This window comes from Urocampus carinirostris, chromosome 5, assembly GCF_059441175.1.
Source record: "Urocampus carinirostris isolate Australia breed hairy pipefish chromosome 5, RoL_Ucar_1.0, whole genome shotgun sequence".
NCBI lineage: Eukaryota > Metazoa > Chordata > Actinopteri > Syngnathiformes > Syngnathidae > Urocampus > Urocampus carinirostris.
The window spans coordinates 7,256,913-7,278,524 of record NC_142353.1 but is presented as its reverse complement, the minus strand read 5'-3'; the positions used below and the strand labels follow the sequence as shown (position 1 = coordinate 7,278,524).

General features: G+C 40.2%; 1 protein-coding gene across 2 annotated transcripts; it reads left to right on the top strand.

The window, feature by feature from the left end:
• The first annotated feature begins 213 nt into the window (after positions 1-213).
• Positions 214-6,388, top strand: lrrtm4l2 (leucine rich repeat transmembrane neuronal 4 like 2). 2 transcript variants are annotated; one of them, XM_088335506.1, is made up of 3 exons: positions 214-371; positions 446-472; positions 740-6,388. In XM_088335506.1, exons 2-3 carry the CDS (start codon positions 469-471, stop codon positions 2,347-2,349), a joined length of 1,614 nt encoding a protein of 537 aa, XP_088191632.1. In that variant the 5' UTR covers positions 214-371; positions 446-468; the 3' UTR covers positions 2,350-6,388. The 2 variants fall into 2 exon arrangements, with proteins under 2 accessions (XP_088191632.1, XP_088191634.1); XM_088335508.1 differs by having other exon boundaries at positions 228-344.
• The last annotated feature ends 15,224 nt before the right edge of the window (positions 6,389-21,612 follow it).

Genomic DNA, 21,612 nt, shown 5'->3' with positions numbered 1-21,612 from the left:
TACAATTAAATGTGATTTGACTAAAACATGTAATTTGCACCGTTGAAAAATGGTCAGAAATAGAATCAGTGATAAGTGAGGGAACGCTTTAGCTGGATAAATGAAGTGAGCAAGCACCCATATGACTGATTTGTCGATGTGAGAAAAAAGAGAGGGAGAGTAAAAGAGCGAGCCGTTTCCTTCCCGCGCCTCTCCATCGGTGCGCCACTTGATGATTGTGTCCGCAGAAAGCTGAACAAGCACCGACCACCCTTGCACCAGCGTACTGAAAGCGTTCCTTTTTTTCCGCTTTATTTTCACTGCCGCGAGGAGGACTGCAAACTTCCCTCTGCGTTTGTCTTCTTGTGAGTGAAGACACAGGTGGTGCTCGCGTAAGTGCCACCCAGCTGCGTTTTCCCCACATCCGAGCGCAGACTAATATGCTCTTCATCCATTTATGCCACAGCATTACTCCTTACCTCAGAAACCATGGGTAAGTAATACATTTTGATTCTTTAACTCCATATTTGACTGCTTATAGTACCATATTCATAAACTGTCAAAATATGTAAACTCGTGCGGTTCTAAATAATGCATGAAGCAGGTCTGCACATCACACATTTTCCCACTTTATCATTCGGCGTTAAAAACAGATAAAGAAGTTCTTGTCTTTACTTATTTAAATGTCTTAGAGCGCAAATCCTCTAAAAGCACGACTGCGGTTTTGTCCGCCCGCGCCCCCACTTTCATCCCCTCACAGGTTCTGTGATGCTGGGCCGGTGGTTTTGGTGTTTTCTCGTGCAGGCGACCGCGTGCCTGCTGCTCAGCGAGGGGGAGCGGATGTGCCCTGCCAGCTGCCGCTGCGAAGGCAAGCTCATGTACTGCGAATCAGGCGTTTTCCAGGACATTCCGGAAAACATCACGACAGGGTGCCAGGGTCTGTCCCTGCGCTATAACAACCTGCTGGTGCTAATGCCCTACCAGTTTGCTCATCTCAACCAGCTCGTCTGGCTCTATTTAGACCACAATGCCATCGGCGACGTGGACGTTTTGGCCTTTCATGGTGTGAGGAGGCTTAAGGAACTCATCCTTAGCTCAAATAAAATCAGCTACTTGCACAACAACACCTTCAGCGCAGTTCCCAACCTGCGTAATTTGGATCTATCCTACAACAAGCTCCAGTCCCTTCAGCCGGGACACCTGTTTGGGCTGCGCAAGCTGCAGAATCTCCACCTTCGATCCAATGGGCTGCAACAGATCGCAGTCCGGACTTTCATGGAATGCCGTAGCCTTGAGTTTCTGGATCTCGGATACAACCGCCTTCGAAGCCTGACACGCACAACCTTTCTGGGATTGTTCAGGCTCAAAGAGCTTCATTTAGAGCACAATCAATTTTCTCGGATTAATTTTTACATTTTCCCACGCCTTACTGACCTCCAGGCCCTTTATTTACAATGGAACCGCATTCGGACTGTCACTCAAGGAGCCCCATGGAACTGGCCTAAACTGCAGAAACTGGACCTTTCAGGGAATGAAATCCAGAGCTTGGACACTTTGGTGTTTCGGTCCATGCCCAATTTGCAAACACTAAATCTGGAATCCAACAAATTAAGGAATGTTCCTGTGGAAGCCGTAAACGCATGGACTTCGCTCACTGCCGTCGGCCTGGCTGGGAACTCCTGGGACTGCAGACCAAGTATCTGCCCACTTATGGCGTGGCTTCGGACTCTGAGCAATGCTAAAGACATAAGCATGATCTGCAGTAGTCCCAAGTCCACGCAAGGTGAGAGGGTGGTGGACGTTGTAGGGAATTTCTCCTCTTGCGTTTTTTTCCCAGCAAATATGAACACAACCAACATTCCTGTTGGGTTGACTACAAAGCCGTTGGCAAATGCCACATCCCACCGTTTCCTCTACTTTGGCACGCAGATAGCTCCGGCGCATACCTCACCGGCTCCAGACATCTGGCCTAATAACAAAGGCGAGCTGACTGCGAAACCAACAGTTGGATCCTCAACCCCAACCACCCTTGACCCCTCCACCTCATCATTCCCTGAGATACCATTTCAACATATGGCTTTCCATAAAATAATTGCAGGAAGCGTAGCCCTGTTTCTGTCCGTGTCATTGATTTGCTTGGTGATTTACGTCTCGTGGAGGCATTACCCCAGCACCGTCAGGCAATTGCAGCAGCGCTCTGTCAAACACAAGCGCAGGAAAAAAGCCTGCAAGCAAGAGCAGGATCTTAACTCACAATTGCAGGAGTACTATCTGAGCTACCACTCCAATTCGGAGACCATGGATTCGCTGGCCAATGAGGCGAGGCCGTGCACATGCACAGTCTCGGGATCCATAGAATGCGAAGTATAACACTTCCGCCGGAAGTAACTTTACGAAGCAAATTCATCATTGAAGTAATTTTTTTTCTAATATATGGATTCTTTGCTGCGTTGAAGGACAAGCAAGTTAAATAATATGCGCGTTCAGACATTTTTGGCGCACATCTTTACAGTGACTGACACTGGGGTCGAGACATGGGAACGACCAGGTTACCTGTGCATGACCCCATCAAAAATCAGCTATGTCACATGTAACATTAAAACATCTGCAATCATTGTAGACACTTTTATTTTTACTTGCCTGTTTATAACGTGTAAATGAAATATGTAAAATAGTGTATGAAGATGTAGGGGAGAATTTTTTTTAACGTGTACAAATGTTTGAAAAAAAAAGTTCCAGGCGGATGAAAATGAGGTATTACAAATGCAAATTTGAAAAACTCATTCACACTCATCTAATTTTCTGCTAGGAGGTTAGTCATTCATTCCACTCATGATAATCTATATGGTTCATGCATCCACATCAGTCTAAAGAGGACAGTTAATTACACAGAAGACTTTAGCCGCTGATTTTCCCAGTAACTGTCGGTTAAAAATGTCATCACTGTCCAATATGCATCCAGAAACGACCAATCATATCTCATATCAGAATTTGGTCATTTGAGCTGTGAAGCAATATACAGGCAAACATAAATTGTCAAAATGACTGCCTCATGAGAGGGCTGAAAATAGATGGACTTTTAAGCTGAATTCATACTCCATTAATAAAAAAAGCTAGATGGTATTGCTTTGTCTCATGGGGGGACATTTTGAGCGCTAGTGTACCTCTTAATGTTGCACCCTGTCAGCAAAGCTGAAAAATATTTCTACTTTTGGTTAATCAATACAAGGTACAAGTAAGTATTAAGAACAGCTCTGATTATGATGCACTATTGCGAAGTGTCATTTCTAACTACATCGCCAATACCACAAATCTTGTGCAGATGCCAGCAATTTTGAATATTTTGACACTCGCATTAGTAGCCGATACTTATACTGGCCTTCTTCTATTGTCTAGTTAACAATCTTGAAACGTAAATTTAGGATGTTAAATTGCAATTAAATAACTGAGTAAGAAAAGTCTTTATATATTGCTTTTCACCGCGCATATCCCACGCGTAAATAAGGGTTTGTTTTTTTATTTTAGGATGACAATGGTGAAAGTAAGAAATGAACAGTCTCAAATTCAGTCCGGATGCCAACAATATCCCCAAAAAGATGAAAAAAAGAATTCCTTTAAGTGTATCCAAGAGAGATATGTACGTTCACCCGCCACACAAGCAGCTTGACAGAGGCTTCAATGATGATTAAGCCAAAAGATGGCATCAGCAAGTAGAATATATTTAAAACTATGTTGGGATTTTAAGGTATGTCTTTATGTACTAGTGGTCTCAGTGTGTGGTATCAGAATTGATGACAACTCTAGATTTGGGTACACATATTGGGAGTGGACTGAATCAGGGGTCATCAACAGGCAGCTCCAGAGCTGTATGCGTCTCTTTGGCGAACCCTAGAGGCTCTGTGACACGTTTTCAAGTTTGATAGCAGAAAATGAATGGTATATGTTGGATGAAAAACATAGCACAAACACAAACATTCGTAACGTTTTCCAATGAATATAGACATATAAAGTGTATATATACCAAGGGTCTCTAAACTGTTTCCCGTAGGCGACAGGCTGACCTCTAAGGGCAGCTGAGGTGCCCGCGGACCTTTTCTGAAAATAGCTCACCAGTGCTGGGTCATTGGGTTTTTTCTGGTAAAAGGTTTATTTAGTAGTTAACTGAGTCTATTCAACCCTACTTCCAATTAATAAACAGGTAATAACATAGTAACAATATAGTAATACAGTGATGAGTTGATATTTTAGAAATGCACATAAAACTATCTAAGTGGGGGCCTTTTGCGCCAATTCGTAACAAAAAGTAGCTCTCAACTCGAAAAAGGTTGGAGTCCCCTGATATATACAGTGAGAGTTGCCTTTCATATAAGGCATAAATCTTTGAATTTTTTTTGCAGCTCCATCATTTTTTTTCGTTCAATATGGCTCTTTCAACATTTTGTGTTGCCAACCCCTGTTCTCTGAAATATTGTGCCATCAAAAATCCCTTTCCACATGTGTGAATCAAACCATCATCTAAGTCAGCAATTGCTATTTTGGTGCTTATTACAAAGCCCATTTGATCAAAAAGCTGTTGTGTATTCATTATAAAAGATGTTTTATTATTTATGAAATCTTACGTTTGTGTACAAATATGGTATGAGGCAAAAAATGAAATCTGCAGTTCAAGAAAACTGCAGGTGACAATGTGAGTTGGCAGTAGATAGGAAAATAAACTTGTTTTGTTTCCGCAGTTCCGCATTTGACGGGGTGTGAAGGCGCATATAAAATTAATGGCATATTTTCCTGTTTCTCGTCCTTTTTTGTGACTCCTCTTTTGACTTTAATAACACGACGACAGTATTGACTGAATGTGGGTCATCGGTGGTGAAACAAACTGCTTAGTGTAGACGGGACTTCAAGATTCGGTTTCACGCTTTGAACAACCCTCCCGCAAAAAAACAATACACCAAAAAAAGGAAGAATTGAGGCAGGCCTGGTGGGGGGTTCAGCTGCTTTGGGTCAAGCGTGGATGATGTTATCCGCCTTCATCTGTCGATTTCGTCTGCTGTCTTTACACCTCCGCCTTTTGGTGTTTCCTCCAAGACTGATTACAACCTGCACAGGGGACACGTGGGCATGAGTTTTGTCAAGCGTGATTAATTTATACTCCAGCATGTCAAATTTGCTTTAAAAGAAAGTGATATTTTCCCTGTTCCAGAATGAATCAATTTCATTGCTTTCACCACATTTGTCATGCATGTCATTACTCTTTTTTTTGTTGCTGCGTTGTTTTTATTGTTAGTTTTGTCTTTGAAGAGGCCACAGAATTCCTGACGAGGCCAAATGTTTTGTTTGATTGATTGCGCTTGTTAATTGACTCGTGTTTTGCATTAATTATGAATAATTTCTTTCAAGCACCAGTGCGAGTATTTCTAAATGCAAAAAACAACAATATAAATGATGTGTTGATGTAAGTTTGACAGATATTGTAATTACTCTCTGATTTGTCATGAGTGATGAAAAGCAATTTTCTCATGTTTTTGTGTGGCGTGTAGCCAAGCAGAGAATGCTGATTAGAGAATTGTGGTCTGCATCTTGTAGACCATTATCAGGGTTATTTGTTTGGGTGAAGTATTGCAGCAGCGCACGGTATTGACTGTGGTCCAACAAGATCTAACTACAACCATGCTCTATGTGCAAAATTGTCACTGATGTCAGCTACCTGAAATGGACAATGTCCTTGAGTTGATGGAGGCTCCTTAGAGCAGACAGCAAAAGCAAGCGGAAGACAAGGAAAGAGAGAATTGCAGGGAGTAAAAAATAAGATCCTGCCGGCAAACGTCCAGAATTATGATTGCCTTCCTTGCCGTTTCTGTAGAGTCAAACTGCGATGGGGCCAGTGCTCGCCTGGCAGGCGTGAAATGTTGATTTACATCTGTCACTGCACATTCTTTGTCGAGCGTAGCATCCGTGCAACGTTACCCTTGTGCTTGCCAAAAGGTTAGAGCCCAATTTAGAAGGTAAAACCAAGCCAATATGGCAGCAATGACATCCCATTAACGACGCGACTTTGGCTTTTATTGTCATTGCTTTATTTTCCGTTATATGAGGGTAAAAAAAAGATCAATAGCCATTTATAACTTTTAACGAACTTCTTTGCAGTCTTCTCGGAGTTACAATCAATGTCTTGTCATGGTAATGTGTTTATATGTTGCATTTCTGCCTCACAAACAAGGATCCCATTCCGAGAAAATTACATTTTCAACTATCTAATGTTGCATGGAAACATTAGCGGTGTCCCAGAAATCATTCGAGCAGTAGAAAAGGACCACAATCAAACTTACTGGACAGCCTGCATTCGTTTTATTGAGACGTGGACATAAAAGTGAGCTTTTCATCAGGTTCCAGTAATAAAGTTTTATAATCACCCTGCCTAATGTTCTTTTTTAAAACTTTGCTTTTTAAATATCATAGGGTAATTAGGTTTTGGAAAAAACAAATTTACCCATACAAAATAATGAAACTGATCAACATACAGTTTACGGTTCACGGATCCCTTAACCGTATGGGTCCTTGGGGCACCAATGAGGACGCAACTCTGGACAGCCTGCTCCACTGTTGCCTGTTTTGGGGTCGTGACAAAGTTGGGACTAGTTCATTCCTTAATGTTGTTGACCCTGTACTTTTTCGGTCTTCCTCTCCTCCAGCCTCCTTGGACTGTTCCCCATAGAATTATCTTGGTCAGTTCTGATGATCTTGTGACGTGACCAAACCACTGAAGTTTCCGTTATGCACAGTTGACAACAGTTCTTCTTAGGGTACAATGTGCACTCTGATGGTTACGCACTGTTTGGTATGTCATTTGGCCTAAGTAGCTGATGCCTACAACTTTCCTGTCACATCGCATGTCCATGGCCTGGATTTTGTTTTCCAGTTTTGCCTTGAGAGTCCATGTCTTGCAAGCATCGAAGAAGATGGAAGTAATCAACGTTTGTATGAGTCTTTTTGAAACAATTTGGATCCACTTCACAATTGTGTTTCACATGTTGTTGTTCTTAGAAAGTATTTTTTTTCCTTTTTTTAAGCCTGAAATGTGGCAATATGAGAAGAGTTTTTTTCAGGGGACAATATTTTCCCTAGGCACTGGACTTAAACAAAATTGTGCATGTTATTGAATTGTTTTTTTTTCCTTTTAATTTATGTTTAATAAGGATGGGAGAATAACGATACCAAGTAACAGTACTGAGCTGGTACCATGCCGTATTTTGAGTTAACAGTCATATTTTTTGTGGCCATACAACTAAGACTTAAAGGCCAACATATATTATCGATAATATTGCTGTGAATATATTCGTTTAAATGAACAGACATATCAATTGAAAAACAACGTGAATTTTGTTAGCTTTGAAAAAAAATCTATAGGTAGTGCATATATTTACATTGGAGATAAGTTTTGCATCAAAATCATTTACATATGATAACGCATAGAGTGAATTATGTCTTTGAATGTGAGTCTCAAGTTTTTTCTCTCACTGAATTAGATCTTTTACTTTGCACTTAGTTTTACCTTTTCAGTATTTTTTCCTCACTGGGGGTAGTTTAGCAAGGGCATTATTCATTGTTATGTGTGTAGCAAGAGGATGGCTGTCTAAGGGTCCTGAAAAAAAGAAAACTACTAAATTCTCTGATGATCAGAAGGCTCCTTCATAGGAAAACGTGATTTTTATGTAATATTTATGAATATATAATGTTACGCTTTTCAACATAAAGAAAATCCTCAACAATTTTTTACTATTCTTTTATCAGAAGACTAAGGAACAAATAAATAAATGGGCTTTATTGTCATTATACAAGTAGAACACAATTGGAGGGCCTCCTCTTTCAATGCAAGTAAAACAAATTAAGAAGGTAAAAATGTGCTAAGGAAAGAGGTAAAAAATGCATGCTTAAAGTCTAATTTCCACCTTGCTGTTCTACTTTTTGTGACTCAAATTCAATTATAAAGCCTCCTATGTGGTGGACTCAATTTGCTTTTACCAATGGAATAAAAGTGACTTCCAACATCCTGAATTTTGCATAGCTTTGGGGCAAAGCACAGTCCAACTTTTTTGCCATTGTGGGCATGAACACAGGTGACTTGCCTTAATTTGGAACTCTGCCATTTTAATTAATATATGGCATTTAATTAAAGTTTAATTAAATCGATCTTTTACTTGCAAAAATAAATTTGTAAAACCCCATTTAATGCTTAACTTTAGTGGTACCCGGTGTCCACTTTGGACTTTTGTTCACAATAGGCTATTGTTTTAATATCTTAGAGGGGTGCTAAGACATCAGCAGGTTCTGAACCACACTGTTTTTGCACCGGTACCCCAGACATTAGAGTGGCTACCTCTATCAAAAACCTGTTTTCAAGAAGGGCTACCAGTGGTTCTCATCTGGTTTAACCTGAGGACCTACCATTCCACCCTAGTGACAAGCTGCGACCCAAATTAAGAAACATTCAAATTCATCAATGATTGTACATGTTAAAGCAGATATATTGGAATACATTTTCTTTTATTTTCAAAAAACAAAATTGAGAATAAACCAAAACCACTTCAAGTGCTGTAGACACTCGCATAAAAGTCTACATAGCATAATGCAACCCCCTAAAACTGCTTTAAAATAGCCACATACTAAAAGAAGTTCATTCCAAAAATTTTAAAGAAATTGTGTACCTGAACAGCAATATTCACTTAATTTGAGATAATAAATATATGTACAATGTTAAAAAGACAGAAACATAACTTCTTTAAACAATTGTACCTTCAAGCAATGATTTAATGGCAGACACTCGCACAACATTTTCATATTCCCCAATTGTTTCCTTCTTCAACGTGATCGTTGTTGTCACTGTTTTCCATTCTATCCTCCCCCCTTATCACTAGCTTTCTTGGGACTTTTTATTATAAGCAGAAAAAGGAAATAAAACAAACAAAACCGCAATAAAATGAGATGTAGTCTCTCTCAAACACAATTGAGACTTAATAGGAAGAAGAGAATGAGCAGGGTATTGTTGCTATCTACTGTGTAATTGAAACTGCGTTTTTTTTTTTTTTTATTACCTTAATTTTGCCAGGGCAATGTCATGAACCAGAACAGGATCAGGACCCAAACGCGTGACGTTACTCACACATGCCTTTTATTTTATGGGTAATGAGGAGTCATGCACGTAAGGCAGCAGCCTGGTGTGAAATGATGGGAAGCCAGAGGGCGACGAGATCGGTACCAATTGCCCGAGTTGATATTTGACAGATGGGGTCGATACCGGACAGGACGAAACAGACAGGATAGATAATAAAACAGGATATCAAAAATCTCATCTCATCAGCCGTACCGCTTATCCTCATTAGGGTCGCGGGGGGGCTGGAGCCCATCCCAGCCATCTCCGGGCAGTGGGCAGGGGACACCCTGAACTGGTTGCCAGCCAATCGCAGGGCACACAGGGACAGACAACTCATTCGCTCATTCAAACCTAGGGACAATTTGGACCGGCCAATTCACCTGAAATGCATGTTTTTGGAACGTGGGAGGAAACCGGAGTGCCCGGAGGAAACCCACGCAAGCACGGGGAGAACATACAAACTCCGCACAGGAAGTCTGGAGCTGGATATCACATATAAAAAAAATAAACAGGAATAACTAGGCGGTAACGAAAACTGGAGAAAATAATGTACAGGTCAAGAATAGACGGAAACAAAACTGGAAACCGAAATTAAAGAGGACGAAATAAGCGGGAACAATACCGGACAGGAATTACCAAGGGGCAGAAGTTGGTTGACAGACTGACAAAGAAAAAATGAGAGCACTGAGCTTAAATAGACAGTCAATGAGCCGCAGCTGGTGCCACATGTGCGGGGCCAATTGGGCACCATGGCAACCGTGACAGGCAAAGGCCCGCGACCCACTGAAAATCGGACCACCAGTTGAGAAACACTGCTCTAAACTGCGACCACTCTTCTTTCAACATTCATATTTGCCTATTTTACTAAGGAATGGGACAACCTCTGCTTTGGGGGTGTCACTCTGCAGATCTCTTCTTTTTTTTAATTAGTCCTGAATTATATTTCATCATGTGCCCACTCGTTATCCATTGCACTGCTATCAGGTTTGGAGCTACGAGAATCTTTTCAGGGTTATAATCAGTAAACAAACTTGGCTTGTCTTATGTTTACTTTTCTGTAATTGCCACTTCCCTCCTCCATCAATATTAGCCAAGGTTGCTGTATTAAAACCAAGTAGGTTTTGTGTTGATGCCTGCGCCTGCAATCTTTCTTTGTCAAGAAAAATGGAATGGTCACCTTGGAAGTCAGATAACATACTGTGGACACATTTTCACCGGCTGTAACTCGAAACACTCTGGTGCAGAATTTGACATTTAATTTATGACTGCAAAGAATATAAGACTTTGATAAAAAGAGAAATGATGTATTTTGGGGAGGCTCACTTAATATATAAGGTGTGCAGCCAATGTGTTACTGTTAATTTTTTATGATGTGTCAAGCGTGTCCGCTGCAGAGAAGGTAAGGTTAGATAAAAGATCACGGATTGATTCAAGCACAATGTACAGTAGCTTGAAGTTTTTGGGCAGACAAAAAGAAAACTTTAACTGACAGGTTTTTATTTTGTAGCGATACTGGGAATTTTGGTTTCATTCTGATCCAAGTAAAAACAAGTCAGTATCGATCGATACTGATCGTATTCCAATACTTTCATCGCGATTATTGAATAATAGAAACTAACTCAAGGGAGGGAAGTGTTCTAACTCCAATAAATACACCAGAATGATTCTAGGCACTGAAATGATTATTTTTTAACTTAATGATTATGTAACTAATGCTAAAAATAAATTCAGGTATTTTTATAACACCCGTTTCAGAACAAAACCCAAGAGCATTAAACAAAACCAGTAGCAAGGTATCAAAAATACAAATATTGTATAACTGTCATGATTGCTGATTCGGGGCATCTGCGAATGCCCCGTTGGAAGGAAGCCGTCAGACCGTCATACGCTTTTGCTAGGCAAGCACCGTACCCTCCGACAATGTCCTGCTCTCTTTTCTCCTGATTACCTGTTGCCGACCTGTTTCTGGACCTGTTTCTGCCCTGCTCCTCTGTCCCGGCCATCGACCTGTTTTGCCCTGTTTCCTGCCTGATACTTGTTGCCAACTTTTTTTCTGGACTCGATTACCGCCCTTGCTCCCCTGTCCCTACTGACCAGCTTACCTGCCACCCACGACTATCCTTGCTCTACACGGAAGTAGCACTTCCGCGTTCCTGCTGTCAGCCACCCGTGTCCGACGATCATCGGATCGTGGAAGAAAGCACTGCTCTCTATTTCAATAAAACTGAGTTTAACGAACGCTATTGGGTCCTGTCTCCGTTTCTGGCTTGTGACAATAACAATGTCAACAAGACATCTAAAATAACTACGATTGTGCAATATTTCGACAATAAGAAGCCTTTTTGATTCTGTTGCCATAGTAACAATGACTTTACAAGTTTACATTTTTGGTTGTCACTCGTTGCCCTCTGAAGGGTGAGCTTTTTTCATGTGGTCATGTAAATGTGTGGTGTTGCCACAGCTGCAGACCACTTCACCACACAAATGACACATGGCCTTTTCCTTTTCTGTAGTTGAAGAGTCCATACCGCGCTTCCTGTTTGACTCTGTAATTTTTAACTCACCGTAGCGGTGTCCAAAACTCTCCGTCTCTCTCTTTTGCCGTGCAGACTGGATAGGGCAGGACAGCTAGCGGCCAGTTAGGCAGAGGGGTTAGTCAAGTAGTCATAAAAATGTGCCAGTCCATCACCCACTCCGTCATAGATTTAGACAGTAGCAGAGGGCACTGGGTGAGAGAGAGAGAGGGCCTGGGTGGGGTATCCTGCAATATTCAGGCAGAAAAAGTGCAAGAGCAAAGTATAATTCCCAGTACAATAGTATAGATTGGATCCAAGTACTTTTTTAGTATTGATAAGATCGATACTTGGGTGGATCCGCTGACCTTTTATTTTCTAGTACTGTTAAAAAGTGGGGACAAATTACTGAGCAACATTAAAGAAAATGTATAAATAACATTTTTGTATCATCCATCAGCATGTGTAAAGTGATTCTGAAAATAGCATTAGTGCACTCTAAGCGGCTTATCATGTAGTGCTGAACCATATCTCTGAAGCTTTGAATGGTCGTCAGTCATTCACAAGGTATCCGTAGTGCAGTGGTTAGCACGTTCGCCTAAGAAATGAAAGTTGCCTGGTTTGAGAACAGGTGGAAACATTTTTTAGAGTGGAAAGGGATGGGCGCCACCAGGCTGTACTTACCCAAGAAACACCACAGGAAATGGAATAAAATACCATGAAGTTTGGTATTGAACTCCGCTGACTGTTGAGCACCATAATAAGATCTGTGTCAAATGATTTGTTTACCTGCGGGAGTCTAACATATTAGGCAGAGCTTTCAGAATGACACCACATGCCAAATAATGATTGCAGTAAAGACCTGTTTTAAAGTGTCAATCAAATCTCAGCATTGTTACCAGTGGAAAGAAAGAAAATTAATGCACGGCAAAAAATAAAACAAAACAAACAAAAAAAAATATTTCAATGACGGCAGATCATTTATTACTATTATTATTATATAAATATATTTTTACAATGCATTTCTGCATTTTATTTCCTTCCTAATTAATCAGGATTTTCTCTGTGTAGCTGCAATAATTAAAGGGGGAAACATCTACAAATAAAATAAAAGACACTCAAATGCACCTTGATGAATATAAATAAAACAAGATAGAATATATGTACTGTACATAGTCTTTTCCTTTATATAATATACGTACACATTTTATTGTATTTTTGATTGTATCCTAGTTTCATAGGTTTTTTTTCATCAACATCGTACTCTTAGTTGCAAAGAAAATTTAATTAGCATTTTCATGTTGATGATAATAAAGACAATTATGAATCCTAAAAATGAATTATATGGGCAATATCAGAACAGGAATTCATATCGCAATACTTGTAAAGATTAGTCAAGTCAAGTCATTTTTATTTGTATAGCCCTTAATCACAAAGAGTCTCAAAGGGCTGCACAGGTTATTACACAGACTGTTTTTCAGACTATTATTACATCATCCGCTGATCTGGAACCAACATGAGGGCAAGGAAAAACTCAAAAAACGTCAACATGAGGAAAATGAAGAAACCTTGAGAAGGGACCGCACATGAGGCATCCCCCTTTCAGGATTACCAGACAGCAAAGGATGTTGCAATCACAAATAATACAGAGATAGTGTCCACGAAAAGTATAGGTTATTCATATGCTATAAAGTAAAAGTGTGTTTTAAGCTCAGATTTAAACATTTCCACTGAGGTTGCAGATCGGATCTCAGGAGGGAGAGCATTCCACAGCACCGGTCCCCGGATGGAGAACGCTCTCGAACCAGCGGAACACTTCTTGGCTCTTGGTGTCACCAGAAGACCGGCACTCTCAGAACGAAGGCTTCGGACTGGAACATAGGGGGGAATCAGATCTGAAAGATATGAGGGAGCAAGTCCATGTATGATTTTGTAAAATACTAAGAGAACCTTGAAATAACATCTTAGGCTAACAGGGAGCCAATGCAGGTTAGCCAAAGTTGGCGTGATGTGATCGGACTTTTTTGTCCTAGTTAAAAGCCTGGCTGCAGCATTTTGTACCAGCTGAAGACTCTTGATTCTGGACTTCGGGAGACCGGAGAGTAGTGCGACAGGAAGGTGGGGTTTTTTGGCAGTATACAACGAGCTGTCAACGGTAAGACACGATCTTTTGGTGCTCCGCAAAAAAGTTCATTTTAAACATTAAAACCACAGCTGACAAATCTCTCAACATGCACAGTAATGTGATTGATGTTGGCAAGCTGTTTGGATTTATTTTCGTTTTGTTTCTGTCGCCTTTTATGTTAGTTTTGCCGGACGTTGCATATTGTACTAAAATGCCAATTCCCCTTATAGAGATCAAAGCCAACAGAGAAGCTTACCACGTGTTGTGTTGTGACTCATTCATTTGCAGGTAAATTGTACCCGTTTTTATACTCATTATTGTTGTTATTTCTATTTTTTCAAATAATTAACATTTTTCCTCCAATGTCAGCACACAAACGTGTAACCAGGTTAAAATCAGCACCAGAAACAAATGAAAGGGTGGATATGGACTGAGTTGGTGAGCACATCGAGATCAAAGAGATCAAAGCCAGCAGAGAAACTTACCACGTGTTGTGACTCAATTATTTGCAGCAACTTTAATAAAAAACCTCATCATCCAGTCCAGCGTGAATGTGGATCTTTGGTGGGACAGGTACACCGCGGTTACATTAGTATTTCCTTTCTTTTCAGTTTTTAACTACGATGTATTGCTGTTAACTGATCTATTTTTAATGGGACGTTGTGTATTAGTTAGTGACTCCTTGTGGTAAGAAAACATAATTTGTTAAAAAAAAAAACAATGTTTATTTGAATAATACGGAAAATTAAATTAAGTACCATATAAAAAGGCATTGTTTAAATTACTCGTAGGTGGAGAAATTTGTTTTTATTCTTCATAGCATGAGCCTCACATTGAGGGACCTGAGTTAATTGTTCGCCATCTTGCTGGCACAGGTACCCAGAAAAAAAACAAACCTTGCTTGTTCTTTTTTGCTCTCAGGAACATCGAATGGTCAAAGAATGCACACTGTACCTTGGTGTCAGGGGTGTAAAATTCAATTTGAATAAAAAAATCGACGTCAATCGATTGCTGAATAAGAAAGAATCTGCTAATGTGAATTGCTAATGATGTGCTTGTAGCAGCTAGGAACTTCTAAGGCAATTCTTGATATTTCTAAAGCTAACAGCTAACCGCTAAAGCAAACATTTGATCAGTTACGGCTGACAACAGACACAAATAAAAGAAAAATAATGCAAACTAAAAAAGGGGGAAAGATTATTTATTTTCAGTGCAATAGTTTTCAATTTTCCAATGTTCAAATTGAGCAACACGAGATGCCAAAAATAGTGGTTAATGCTAGTTGCTGATGCTAATACACCTAGTGACAACGTCTGTTAATATTGTGCTAGTCACAGCTAGCGATCCCTTAAGCAAAAGTGTCAGACTCATTTTCACCGAGAGCCACATCAGCCAGATGTAGCTTAACAATATAATGGAATGGAATTTGTATGTAAAATAAATGTAACTAATCCTTCATGTAAAATAAATCTGAAATCATTAACTATTCAGGTCTCAACCAGTAAGGTAACATTGAAAATTATTCACTATACGTATGCAGTATAGTGTGAAAAACTTTCTATTGGACGGGTGAGGCCCACGGCCCTTGACTTGGAAATAGGTGCTTTAAGTCAGGGTTTCTCAACTTGTGGGTCGGCACCAAAGAGTGGGTAGCGGACCTGCATTTAGTGGGTCACGAGCCTTTGCCTTGGCAAAATAATATTTAGAAAAAGAAAAAACTGAGGATCAGTTTCACTCCTTAACAGTTAAGGTGATAAATCTTGGCTCGATCTCTTCGACCTGTTCAGTCAACCGACGCGTTTGAGAGAGACCACATCTCATTTTACTGTGATTTCTTTATTTTGTATTTCCTTTTTTAATTGTAAAATACGAAAATGGGGTACGAGTGTCTGTCATTGAAGCGCTGCTGGAAAGTGCAGTAAATGGTTTAAACATTCAGCTTTCCACTAGTATTATTGTTCTTTTTAACTATATAGTTATAAAGTGATCGCTGTTTAGTACACACTTTATTAATATTTTCAATGTATTTATGTATGTGGCTATTTCAAAGTTTTAGGGGCTGACTTACAGGTGATGTAGGCTTATCTGCAAAGATATCGGGTACTGTAGGTTCTATGGGTTTTGCAATCATTTTGTTTTTTTTGTTCTTTTTTGGGGGGGGTTGAACAAATTACATTATTCATCCATCCATCCATTGTCTTCCGCTTATCCGAGGTCGGGTCGCGGGGGCAGCAGCGTTAAAAGGGAAGCCCAGACATCGCTATCCCCAGCCACCTCCTCCAGCTCATCCGACGGGACTCCGAGGCGTTCCCAAGCCAGCCGAGAGACATAGTCTCTCCAACGTGTCTTGGGGCGCCCCCGGGGCCTCCTGCCGGTGGGACATGCCCGGGACACCTCCCGAGGGAGGCGTCCAGGAGGCATCCTTATTAGATGCCCGAGCCACCTCAACTGGCTCCTCTCAACGCGGAGGAGCAGTGGCTCTACACCGAGTCCCTCCCGGGTGACTGAGCTTCTCACCTTATCTCTAAGGGAGAACCCAGCCACCCTGCGGAAGAAACTCATTTCGGCCACTTGTATCCGGGATCGGGTTCTTTCGGTCATGACCCAAAGTTCATGACCATAGGTGAGGGTAGGAACGTATATCGACCGGTAGATCGAGAGCTTTGCCTTTCGGCTCAGCTCCCTCTTCACCACGACGGACCGGTACAGGGTCCGAATGACGGCAGACGCTGCACCGACCCGTCTGTCGATCTCCCGTTATATATATTATATTATATCTTCTTTAAACTGCACAATTCTTTTATGGAATACATTTTTGAAGTGGAATATTTTCTTGTTTGGGTAGCAGCTTGTCATCAGGGCGGAACGGTGGGTCCTGAAGTCAGACCAGTGGAGGACCAGTGCTTTAAGTACTCACAATAATGTGGTTTCCAATGTATGCATTATGATGTTTGTTCATCCGTAGAAAAAAAATCTAACTTGTATATCTGCAAAAGGCTATGAGTTGAACTGTTCCTAAATTCTGTGACAGGACATTGCTTTTATCATTGCTGCTTTTTATATTAGCACCCACCGGAGGGGACTTGTTCAAGGATGACTGCTCCTTAAATTGGACAAAATTAGTTCACAAGATAGACAAGATGTCCTATTTTCATCATCACAGAAGTAGAATCGCAGCCACTCCAATTCAAATGTTCAAACATTTACTTCCTTCAAGCTACCTGGGCAAAATAATGACTTATTCGCTGTGAAATTAAAATTACTGAAGTATGAAAGTGTACTGTGTCTCGTTTTTTCAAAACAGTATGTCTCTGTTAGGCTACCTTTTGAGTTGAAGATTTTATGTGTCAAAATCATTTGAATATTAATGCTTTAGTGCCATTGTAATAGATACCATAAAACTCAAAGAAAAATGTTTTCTTTGTTTGCTGTTTGAGAGAAACTTTGATTATATAATAATATTCAAGGGCAATTGCATGCAGAGTTGGATAGAATATTTAAATATATTGGCAAAACATCATTTCCATTTTCTATAAATTGCCTTTGCACAATAGTAATCCAGGGGAGATGGTAGTACACGCAATGTGTTTTTTCAGTTTAAAGATGAATTTGTTCCATATTGGGAGAGAATAGTCCATTTTTTTGGAACCAAATGAAAACTGCTCACACACATTCTCTATAAAGTGTTGATTCTTAACTGGTCTGACTTCACTACCCACAATTCCACCATAATGACAAGCTGCAAACACAATTCGAGAAAACATTTCCACCTATCTAATTCATTCAATGAAAGGATTGTGCAGTTTAAAAAACAAAATGCTAATCGAAACCAAAAGAACTGCAAGTACGGTCTATCCTTGTATTTAAGCCTACATCGTATAAAGATGAATACACTGGGAAAAAGCTTAAAATCTATCATTTTTAAACCATTTACTGTACCTTCCAGCAGCACTTCATTGGCAGACACTTGTACTACATTTTTGTATTTCACAATCATTTTCTTCTTTGACTCGATAGTTGTCCCTGTTTTCCACTTTTCCCTTCCTCTCATCAGTAATTTTCTTGGGACCTATTATTATGGGCAGAAAAAGGATATACAACCCACAAAATTACAATAAATGGAGATGTGGTCCCTTATCGATTGTGCTGATTGGCGGAACAGGTAGAGAAGATCGAGCACGGCATTATAGGAGTGTAATTGCATGTTTGTTTTTTTCCTTCTTAGAATTATTTTGCCAAGCCCTGCGACACATTGAAAACGAGTCCGTGACCCACTTTCAGGTCTTTACCCACCAGTTGAGAAACACTGCCTCAGTGCCATGATTTTAGATACCATAAAACCCTCAAAGGAGAATATTTTTTTGTTTTGCTGTTCAGGTAAAGCTTTTATTATATAATTACACTCAAGGGCAATGTCAAGTTCTGTAGATGAAATGTATGATTCGTTCGAAAAAAGATGTAGTTATAAAAAATATATAGAAATGTAGGCAATACATCATGTCCATTTTCTATCAATTGTCTTTACCCAATAGTATTATAGGTAAACTGGCAGAATATGCAATGTGTTTTTAGTTTTTAGTGTAAGCATGAATTTGTTTTGTATCGGGAGAGAACAGACAAATTGTCTTCTATCCAATGGAATATGCTCACTCACATTCCCTTTAAAGGGACATTTTGTATTTTTACAGCCTCCTGGTGGTACAAAAACAACTTCAGTGACAGTCACTCATACACCGTTTTTGTATTACACAATAATTTCCATTTTCCACTCGATTGTTGTTGTCACTGTTTTCCTCTTTTCCTTCCCCTTACCAGTAACTTTCTTAAGACCCATTAGCATGGCCAGAAAAAGTAAATTAAACATACAAAATCACAATAAAACGAGATGTGGTCCCTTCCAAACGCAATAAAGACGATTACAGATTGACTGAACAAGAAGAAGAGAAGCCGGGCATAAACCTTCTTTACCTTGTAGTCAAGTCAAGTCAAATTTATTTATATAGGCCTTAATCACAAAAATGTCTCAAAGGACTGCACAGGATTACAATGACACAATTACTTGATCTTAAACCAACATTCGGGCAAGGAACAACTCAAAACCTCAGCGTGAGGAAAAAAAGAAACCTTGAGAAGGGACCTCACAAGTGGTATCCCCCTTCAGGATGACCAGGGTAAATTACATTTAGCATTACAGTACACAAACATAGTAAACACTAGGTAACTTGTTGAAAATTTGTCCGAAAAGTGCATGACAGGAGCGACTCCCCCATCCTGTAAACTAGTCCAGAAAGTCTATGACGGCCACGACGCAGCTTCCCATCTCAGCCAGTTGGTCCATGCAGGCGTTCACATGCTTCATGTCAAACGCTGGTCCGCTGACTCATCTCAAATCGTCCCTCCCCTTCGTATCACCACCAGGCAGGCAGTCGAAAAAAGACAGGACAATACAGAATATGAGGTGGGAATTAATCATAAGCTTTGGAATAGAAGTGTTTCTTAAGCATTGAGGTTGCAGATCTTATCTCCGGAGGCAGGGCATTCCATAGCACCGGGGCCCGGATGGAGATCGCTCTCGAGCCCGCAGACTTCTTGGCTCTCTGAGTCACAAGTAGACCGGCATTTTCCGAGCGCAGACTCCGTGCAGGAACATAGGGAGAAATCAAATCAGATAGATAAGAGGGTGCAAGTCCATGCAAACATTTATATGTTCATAAGAGAACCTTAAAGTCACATCTTAAGTGGACTGGGAGCCAGTGCAAGTTGGCCAATACAGGAGTAATATGCTCAAACCTTTTGGTCTTAGTCCAAATTCTAGCTGCTGCATTCTGAACCAGCTGCAAACTTTTGATGCTAGACATCGGGAGAACAGAAAGCAATACATTACAGCAATCAAGCCAAGAAGTAATAAACGCATGAATTAAAACCTCTGCATCTGATTGGGACGGCATCAAATGAATCTTTGTAATATTACGGAGGTGATGGAAAGCTATTCTAGTAATATTTTTCACGTGTGACTGAAACGACAGATTAGGATCAAATATAACACCTAGATTTTTGACAGAGTCACTATGGGTGATATTACATTTGTCTAGGTTCAAGGTAGTGTTTGAAAACAACTCACAACAGTGAGCTGGACCAATAATCAACATTTCAGTTTTTTCTGGGTTAAGGCGCAAAAAGTTAAGTGACATCCATCTTTGAATCTCAGTAGGGCAAGCCTCCAGATTTCTACAACTTATCTGTCCAGTTGTCTTCAGTGGCACATACAGTTGAGTGCCATTTGCATAGCAATGGAAACTAATATTATATTTGCAGATAATGTCACCAAGCGGGATCATATAAATACTAAGAAGAACGGGGCCAAGTACAGAGCCCTGTGGAACACCACAGGGGACATTAGATTGTTTAGAGGTCAGATTGCCATAGTTAAAATATTGCATTCTGTCTGACAGGTAGGACCTAAACCATCAGAGTACAGTTCCTGAGATACCAATGCATTCCAGACGAACAAGTAATATGTTGTGGTCGACAGTATCAAAAGCAGCACTGAGATCCAGCAGCAGTAACATTGATGAGGCACCGGAATCTATTGCTAAAAGGAGATCATTGGTTACTTTAGCCAGGGCTGTCTCAGTAGAGTGATTTGCCCTAAATGCTTACTGGACAGTTTCAAAGAGGTTATTTTCTGACATGAAGTCATTTAACTGCTGTGCAGCGACCTTTTCAAGTAATTTTGCAAAAAAATGGCAGATTTGACACTGGCCTATGATTACCTAGGCTTTCTGGGTCAAGGTTGGGTCGCTTAAGCGTGGGTTTAATGACAAGAGACTTGAAGGCTACAGGAACAATACCCGAGGATAGCGATATATTAATAACATTTAAAAGTGATGGTCCTAAAATCCCAAACAGATCCTTCACCAGTGAAACTGGAAAACGGATAAAGCAGGCAAGTAGTTTGTTTGGCCCTACTGACCATCTGTGTTGCACTATCAAGGGACAAATCATTGAAACTGAAGAATATTTCTGAACAACCGCCGACACGGTCCTTACCTAACACCTCCACATCTTTGAGATAGGAGGAGGTTACAGAGCGTTCTTTTAAAATGTCATTCCTGATTAGTTGATTTGTTTTATTAAAAAAATTCATAATGTCATCAGCAGAATAAGTAGAACTATTTGGGTTAAGTTGTTGTCTGGTAAGTTTTGCCATTGTGTCAAACAAAAATTTTGGATTATTCTTTTGTTTAACAATCATCTTAGAGAAAAACTGTACTTTAGCTTAGGTAACAGCTACTTTATCTTTCAGCAAGCTGTCACACCAGGCCAGTCGGAACACCTCCAGCTTTGTAGTGCGCCATTTTCGTTCAAGTTTTTCTGCAACCTTGTTTGAGTGATCTGGTTTCTTCAGTAAACCAAGGTGTATGCTTCTTAGGTCGAAATGTATGCCTTAAGGGCGCCACAGAATCAAGAACATTAACCAAAGCAGTATTAAAGTTGTTTGTAAGTGAGTTAACAGACCCAGTGTACGAAGGGAAGGCTGCAGTTACCATAGGTAATATTTCTTTTAAAGCTAATGTCGTTGTAGGGCGGATATTGTGACTGCTAAAGCCTAATTTTTCCTTATCACAGTTAACATTAAACAGCACCTCACACTTAACAAGATAGTTATCAGCGATGGCATTAAGATACGGTAACACTGTAACATTTGAGGCTACTAGGCCACGGGTCAGAACAAGATCTAGATGTTCCCATCTTTATGAGTGGGCACATCAACTATTTGATTGACACCAAATGTATCAATCAGCGACTTAAAAGCAATTGCAAGGGAATTTGATGGGGAGTTTATG